Source organism: Haliotis asinina, chromosome 2 (genome assembly GCF_037392515.1).
Source record: "Haliotis asinina isolate JCU_RB_2024 chromosome 2, JCU_Hal_asi_v2, whole genome shotgun sequence".
NCBI lineage: Eukaryota > Metazoa > Mollusca > Gastropoda > Lepetellida > Haliotidae > Haliotis > Haliotis asinina.
The window spans coordinates 13,070,990-13,080,102 of record NC_090281.1 but is presented as its reverse complement, the minus strand read 5'-3'; the positions used below and the strand labels follow the sequence as shown (position 1 = coordinate 13,080,102).

General features: G+C 38.3%; 1 protein-coding gene across 1 annotated transcript; it reads left to right on the top strand.

The window, feature by feature from the left end:
• Positions 1-239: 239 nt before the first annotated feature.
• On the top strand, positions 240-3,181 carry LOC137271574 (salivary glue protein Sgs-3-like). Its single transcript, XM_067804019.1, has 3 exons — positions 240-1,032; positions 2,566-2,694; positions 3,159-3,181. Exons 1-3 carry the CDS (start codon positions 240-242, stop codon positions 3,179-3,181), a joined length of 945 nt encoding a protein of 314 aa, XP_067660120.1.
• Positions 3,182-9,113: the final 5,932 nt, after the last annotated feature.

Here is a 9,113-nt window from a genome sequence, read left to right as displayed (position 1 = left end):
GTAATAACAGTTGATGTATCGTGCCATTAGAGATGGCAGCATCGGGAGTTAACTGAAGAGATGACATAATCGGAAATTATTTGAAGCGATGAATGGATCAGGAGTTGTTTACTTTATCGTGAGTAGTACAGCATGCTGCCTTATTTTGTGTCATTTCAATGTTGTTTTCATATCATTTATAGGTTCACACATGCGGAAGTCGTCCTTGTGCCAGTGATCAAGTATGTGTCCCGGTAGTGATGTCAACATCACACGTTTGTCTTCATCCCGTACCTGCATCGGCAACGACAGCTGCATCATCTACAAAGGCTGCAACTACAAAGGCTGCATCTGGGAGGTCTTCAGAGCAAACTACTTCCCCAAATCCAACAAGTACAACCACATCAGAAGCTACGACCGCAGATCCTACAACAACCACGCCAGAAGAAACTACCCAAGATCCTACAACAACCACGCCAGAAGAAACTACCCAAGATCCAACTGCTATATCAGAGGCTACGACCGAAGATCCTACAACAACCACGCCAGAAGAAACTACTCAAGATCCAACTGCTATATCAGAGGCTACGACCGAAGATCCTACAACAACCACGCCAGAAGAAACTACCCAAGATCCAACTGCTATATCAGAGGCTACGACCGAAGATCCTACAACAACCACGCCAGAAGAAACTACCCAAGATCCAACTGCTATATCAGAGGCTACGACCGAAGATCCTACAACAACCACGCCAGAAGAAACTACCCAAGATCCAACTGCTATATCAGAGGCTACGACCGAAGATCCAACTACCACCACAGAAGCTACGAGCAAAGATCCAACTACAACACCAGAGGAAACTACCGAATATCCAACTACGACCACACCAGAAGCTACCACCGAAGATCCAACTACCACACCAGAAGCTACGACCGCAGATCCTACAACAACTACACTAGAAGCCACGACCCAAAATCCAACTACAACCACACCAGAGTCAACTACCACGGACCCAACCACATCTGCACCGGAAACAAGTACTACACAAGCACGTATGTAGTCCTACTGCTTAAGAAAATATGGTGACATCTGTGATAATATAGTTTTCATTTTTGCTCAAACTGGGGGTGAGGGCAGATAGCCTAGTCTTTAAAGCCTTCGCTCACTACCCAGAAGTTCCATTCTTGACACTGCACAGTGTGCGAAGCCAATTACATGGCACACATGTTAGTAGAATCGTTACCAGTCACAACCCCTAAAATGTAAAAAATTATGGTCGAAAATTTCGCTTATATTTGTTGTAATTTCAGGTATTTTTTTTTTAAAACTAAATATGGACGTTTTTCTCAGAGTTTTACTCCGCTCCTAAAATTGCAAAGGACTACACTTTATCGTGGAATTAAAAACTTCTCACATGACATTTGCCTCGTTTTTGTTGTGAAGAATATATGACGAAGTGAACTAGGTTGAGGTATTAAGTGAAATGTCTTTTTCCATTTCCAGGAGTTGGATTTTCGGTGGATTGCTTTCGTTACATAAATGATTCACAAGACGGTTAAGACAAGTACAATTCTACCACTGAAAGTGTTGCTAGGCGTAGTCAATACACACTGTGTTCATGCAATAAATTGTACAATGGATATCTTGAGGACGCTTCTTTCACTTCAGTATATGCAAAATATATGGAGCTTTGATGAGAAGTGTTTCTATATCAGTATGGTTATATTAATGATATACATACGTTTACAAGAATCGAGAATTTCTTTTGTTTATTTTGTTTTAAAACAGGATTAGAATATTTGATTGATAGATAACAAATACCAACGATGCATTTTGTTTAATTTTAAAATTCACAGTCCATCTAACTGTATTGTATTTCCAATATTCTTATTACATGATTTTATATGTGTTGAACATCATTTCACTACCCTCAGGTTTAAGTGTGAGACGGGGTTAAGGTCTACCATCAAGTGATGATATTTACAAAGTGACACAATCATTTACATAATCGTAAAATTCCATCGTACGATTCCGAATCCGAATACCTCCTAAGGGTGCGTTTATGAATGAAACACAACTAGTGATGACGTCAGGTGTTTTTCCGATCCGGATCCGCCATGGTCGTGGGTCACAAACACGTGCGAACACAAAGAATTCACCTGAAAACACACACACTAGTGGTTAAGGCATTTGCTCGTCTTGCTAAAGACCCGGATTCAATCCCAACAAAGGTACAATGTTTGAAGCCCATTTCTGATATTGTACTCACACAAGAATGATGGACATTGAAGCCTAGAACCTGACGTGGAGCATGTACTAACTATCATTTCCACGCCATTCTACTCTGTAATGCATCTATGAATCACGAATGCATGCATCGGAATTAGGTATGCAATGAAGCTATGAAGGCACATTTGTTAGAAATGTGTGTTTGACGTGTGTCCCACACAGGTTAACAGATACGTACCTATCTGTTGCTCAACGTGGTGCGCCAAAACCATTGTCTTGGCGTTACAAAACTTATAATTAGTAATGGTCAACAATGAAAATCTGCTTTGATAACAGCACATGTTATTGTGTTTCAGATGATGAGACATGTCAGGCCGAGGCTGACTGCAACATATTTCAAGGAACAACGTGTTCAAACGGATTGTGCACATGCAGCATTGGATACGACCTCGACGTGGCAGAAAGAGTCTGTGTACGCCTAGATGGTATGGGAATATTTACACATTCGTGCAATCTTAACTTGCTAAAAGTTTCATACAAACTGTTCAATGGATAGTAAACGATTTTCCATTATATTGCGACTATTGTATATACCTGTTTACCCTTCTCAAACACACCCTTGCGCGGTCACCTTCCTTCAGTTTTTGCATTGTGTTGTTCTCTATTGTGATAGGTGTTTTTTTTTTGATAACATTCTAATTGTATGTTAATATCTGATCAACACGTTTTGATCTTGAAAATGTATTCAATTTTCTTTTATAAACTGATCTCGCCATGTCTGGCTGACATATTGCCGATGCGACGCTAAATGTTAACTCACTCACCACTTTGAACGATAATTCAGTTGTGAGTGAGTGAGTGAGTTAATATTTACCGTCACATCGGCAGTATCTCAGCCATATCGTGACGAGAACTTTTAATTCTGAAATGAAATATATGACTATTATAGAACCTGTCAACGAAGGACAGTAAAACAACTAGAATATCACAGAGTAGAATATAAAACTAGTAACTATACCTAAAACAATTTATCTTTAGAGGACAATACAATATAAAAATGGGCTATAGATTGCTAACAACTAAAGGTAGATCACCATACTAGGGACCATGGGGACTTACAGTACCTTTGCTACCTGCATGGACCCTAGCTGGATTTACATCATCCCCTCAGCCGTCAGCAATTCGGGAAATCTAGCCATTAAGTAAAAGGACACTGATTCTACGATTAAAAACATGGACAGTTTGAATTCACTTCGAATGTTTGTGGGCTTACGTACCCTCTCAGGAGGACAATAGTTTTACGGTACTTCAACCCCCTTTGAGGATACAGCCACCAACAAGCCCAGTTACCAATTTAAACTTCCAATAATAAAAAAAAATATCTATTTACAATTCATTTAATAATTCTTTTAAAAATCCAATAATTAAATGACAACTGATATTAGTAAAAAGGTCCTTCATACTACGTGATTTAAAATAGGTATCCCTTGTGATGGAATATTCCACGCAGTCAAGCAAGACATGCTTGACCGTGATTCTTTCATCACAAGGGATACAAAATGGAGGATCCTCACCTTTCAATAGATATTTATGCGTATATCTGGTGTGACCAATACGACATCGTCTCATAATGACCTCTTCAAATCTGGACTGACAGCCCAAGTAGGCGTAACCAATATACGGTTTTACTTCATGTAATTTATTTATACCTACTTGAGTGTCCCACTTCTGCATCAGATCACGGATATACGTTCTAATGCTCGCTTTGTAATCAGTGTATGGAATAAGAAGTGGCGTCACAGATTTGTTGAGTGCTGTTTTAGCAGCAAGGTCAGCCAGTGTGTTACCGGAAATGCCCACGTGGCTGGGTAACCAACAAAAGACAATGTCGTATTGGCCAGTAGCAAGATCATTATACAATTCAATAATTTCTATTAAAGGTGGATGTTTACAAGAAATATTTTTAATCGCCTGAAGACAAGAAAGAGAGTCTGAATAAATTATATATTGTTTACGTTTAGGGTGTCTTTGAATATATTTAAGAGCTGTTAATATGGCGTTTGCTTCTGCAGAAAAATTAGAGCTGTTATCTGGAATTCTAGAAGATATTGTTCTGGATCCAATGACAGTGGCACAAGCCACTGCACCACCGTCCTTGGAGCCATCTGTAAATAAGGGTTTATGATTGCTATATTTAGTTTTTAATTGATTATATTCTTGTTTATATTGTAATTCATTTGTTTCTGATTTTTTAAATGAAGTTAATGTTAGGTCCACTTGTGGTCTTACCAGTTGCCAAGGAGGAGAAGAAAGAAGACGGGAAGGCGATATACTTTCCAGCTCAATGCCGGCAGAAGAAAGAAAAGGTTTAATTTTGTGCCCTAGAGGCGGGACAAGAGAAGACGTTTTGTTATACAAATCCTCATAAAGCGGATTGAAAACACAATTATGGGCAGGGTTAGATTCATTAGAATATAATTTAGTAATGTATTGTAAAGACAGTTTTATACGACGTTGTGTAAGAGATGGTTCATCAGCCTCAACGTAGAGACTATCAACAGGGGAGGTTCTAAAGGACCCAAGACAAAGTCTTAAGCCTTGGTGGTGGACGGAATCAAGAAGGTTAAGGTTGCTTTTGCAGGCTCCACCATATACGATTGAGCCATAATCAAGTTTTGAAAGGACGAGTGATCGATATAAGTGTAAGAGGGTAGTTTGATCCCCTCCCCACTTTGAGTTGGAAACAACAAATCAAGTGCCTTCAAGTGGGATTTAATGTGCGGTAAGAAGGTTAAATGAGAATTGAAAATAAGTCCCAAGAACTTGGCCTCCTTTACAACTTTGATGGGAGTGCCATTTAGAGATAGTTCAGGGTCCTTATGTGGCTTATATTTTCTAAAAAGTGTATGCAATTAGTTTTAGACTGAGAAAATTTAAAGCCGTTTTCAAGACACCATTTATTTATTCTGTTTAAACACAACTGCAATTGTCTTTCAATAGTATGCATATTTTTACCACGACAAGAAATATTAAAATCATCCACAAAAAGTGATCCATCAATGGAATCGTTTAAAACCTTGGATAAACTGTTTATCTTAATACTAAATAATGTGACAGACAATATACTGCCTTGTGGAACACCCTGATCCTGATTATAATGGTCAGACAGGGTTGAGTGAGTGAGTGAGTGAGTTAACATTTAACGTCACATCGGCAGTATTGCAGCCATATCGTGACGAGAGCATTCTTAAAAAAGGAATGTATATGATAAAAACCTGTCGACGACGGACAGTAAAACAACTAGAATATCACAATCAGAAATAAAACTAGCGTGAAAAGTTAAAACACATATTCCTATTCAGACAATACAATATAAAAACAGGCTATATAGATCACCAACAACTGAAGGTAGATCACCATACTAGGGGCCATGGGGACTTACAGTACTTCTGCTACCTGCATGGTCCCTAGCTGGATTTACATCATCCCCTCAGCTGCTGGTGATTGTAAGCAAGATTAGCCACAAATTGAAATGACACATATTCTACGGCTAAGAGAAAATGGAAGATCAAATTTCACTTCAAATGTTTTGGGACTTACGTACCCTCTCAGGAGGACAATAATTTTACAGTGCTTTAACCCCCCCTCGAGGATACAGCCACTAACACTCTAAGTTACTAATTCAAACTGCCAAGCATAAAATATTTATCTATTTACAATTCATTTAGCAAATCTAATTCTTTTAAAAATGCAATAATTAAATGAGAGCTAACAGAATTAAAAAGATCCTTCAAAGTTCGTGAATTAAAATATTTATCCCTTGTGATGGAATATTGAACACAGTCAAGCAGGACATGCTTGACTGTGATTCTTTCATCACAAGGGATACAAAACGGAGGATCTTCAGCTTTTAATAGATACTCGTGAGTATACCTCGTATGGCCAATGCGACATCGTCGCATAATGACCTCCTCAAATCTGGACTGACAACCCAAGTAAGTATAACCGATATAAGGTTTTATTTCATGTAATTTATTTATACCCACTTGGGTGTCCCACTTCTTCTGCATCAGATCACGGATATAAGATCTTATTGCAGCTTTATAATCTGAGTATGGAATAAGAAGTGGTGTCACAGATTTGTTGAGTGCTGCTTTAGCAGCAAGATCGGCCATTGTGTTACCAGAAATGCCAACGTGACTAGGTAACCAACAAAGAACAATGTCGCACTGACCAGTAGCAAGATTATTGTACAATTCAATAATTTCAATTAAAAGTGGATGTTTACAAGAAATATCTTTAATAGCCTGAAGGCAAGAGAGAGAGTCTGAATAGATTATATACTGTTTATGTTTAGGGTGTCTTTGAACATATTTAAGAGCAGTTAATATGGCGTTTGCTTCTGCAGTAAAAATAGAGCTGTTATCAGGTAATCTAGAAGAGATTGTTCTGGATCCATCTGTAAATAAGGATTTGTAATTGTTATATTTACTTTTTAATTGGTGATATTCTTGCTTATATTGTAAGTCATTAGATTTTTAAATGATGTTAATGTTAGATCGATCTGTGGTCTAACCAGTTGCCAAGGGGGTGAAGAAAGAAAACGAAAAGGTGCTATATTTTCCAGCGCAATGCCGGCAGCAGTAATAAACGGCTGAATTCAAGTGGCGGAACAAGAGAAGATTTCTTGTTGTAAGCATCCTCATGAAGAGGACTGAAGACACAGTTATATGCAGGGTTTGACTAATTGGAATACAGTTTTGTGATGTACTGTAAAGTTAATTTTATACGGCGTTGGTCAAGAGATGGCTCATCAGCCTCGACGTAGAGACTGTCAACAGGTGAAGTTCTAAAGGAACCAAGACAAAGTCTTAAACCTTGGTGATGGACAGAATCAAGAGGTTTCAGGTTGCTTTTGCATGCTCCACCATATACAATGGAACCATAGTCAAGTTTAGAACGGACTAATGATCGATATAGGTGTAAGAGGGTCACCTGATCCCCTCCCCACTTTGAGTTGGAAACAACTTTCAGCAAATCGAGTGCCTTCAGGCATTTGGCTTTAAGAGATTTAATGTGCGGCAGAAAAGGTAAATGGGAGTCAAAGATTAGGCCCAAGAACTTGGCCTCCTTTACAACTTTGAGTGCCATTTAAGGATAGTTCTGGGTCCTTATGAGGCTTGTATTTTCTACAAAAATGTATGCAGTTAGTTTTGGATTTAGAGAATTTAAAGCCGTTTTCAAGACACCATTTATTTATTTTGTTTAAACACAACTGCAGTTGTCGTTCAATAGCATGCATATTTCTACCACAACAAGAAATATTAAAATCATCCACAAATAATGATCCATCAATTGAATCATTTAAAACTTTGGATAAACTGTTGATCTTAATACTAAATAAAGTGACAGACAAAATACTGCCTTGAGGAACACCCTGATCCTGATTGTAATGATCAGACAGGGTAGAACCCACTCGGACTTGAAATTGCCGGTCTTTTAAAAACTGTGATATAAAAAGAGCATACGGCCCCTCAAACCAAAATCATGTAAATCCTTTAGAATACCATGCTTCCAGGTAGTATCATAAGCTTTCTCAAGATCAAAGAAAATTGATACAGCATGTTGTTTATTCACCATAGCATTTTTAACAAAGGATTCTAACCGTACCAAATGGTCAATGGTACTACGATTTTTCCTGAAACCGCATTGAATATTTGTTATAATTTTATTGGTTTCAAGATACCAAACTAATCTATTATTCACCATACGTTCCATGGTTTTACAGACGCAGCTAGTGAGAGACATTGGCCTGTAATTTGACGGATCTGTATGATCCCGGCCAGGTTCAGGTACTGGTATTACGATGGCATTACGCCATGAAGGAGGAAATTCTCCAGATGTCCATATTTGATCAAAGATATCTAAAAGTGTTATCAAGCAAGGTTCGGGTAAGTGTTTCAGTAGCTGGTAATGTATATTATCATCGCCAGTTGCAGTGTCATGAGCTTGCTCAAGTGCAGTATGCAGCTCATGTAATGAAAACACTTCATTATAATCTTCACCATAATTTGAGTCAAAATTAAGTTTTGCCTTTTCCTGTTGTTTTTGATATCGCTGAAACTCAGGGACATTATTTGCTGATGACGAATTTTTGGCGAGAGTTTCTCCAATTTTATTGGCTATCTCAGATTTGTCTGTAAGTACATAATCACCCTCCCTAAGATGGTGAACAGCAGATTTTGAACCTTTGCCCTTAATTCTTTGAACCATGTTCCATACTTTGGACACTGGTGTACGTGATTTAATCTTGGAGACATAGTCCCTCCAAGATTGTCGTTTATTTTGTTTGAAGGTACGACGTGCCTTTGCATTGAGCATTTTAAATTTGCTTAAGTTGTGGACAGTTGGGTGATGGCGGAAATATTTCTCAGCCTTTTCCCTCGCTTTTCTTGCCTGTCGGCAATCCGAGTTAAACCATGGTTTTTTTATATGTGGACTGACAGAGGACTTTGGAATACATCCATCAGCTATTTCATTCAAAACATCAGAGAATATCTGAATGGGGTCTACAACACCACTAAACAATTCAGGTTTTAGTTTGCTTGTGCATAAAGTTTCAAACATCAACCAATTTGCTTTTGTGAAATTCCGCCTTGTACATGGTGGAGTATCAGATGGAGTTACTGCTGAAAGTATATTTGGGAAATGGTCACTCCCACAAAGATCATTGTGAACAGACCATTCAAAGTCATTGAAAAGGTTCGCATCAGTTAGAGACAAATCAAGAGAAGAGTAGGTGCCAGTAGCAGGATGCAAATAAGTATGGGAATCATCATTAAATATACACAGGTCGTTATTAGTGATGAACTCCTCCAGACGTTTACCTTTAGTATTAGTATTT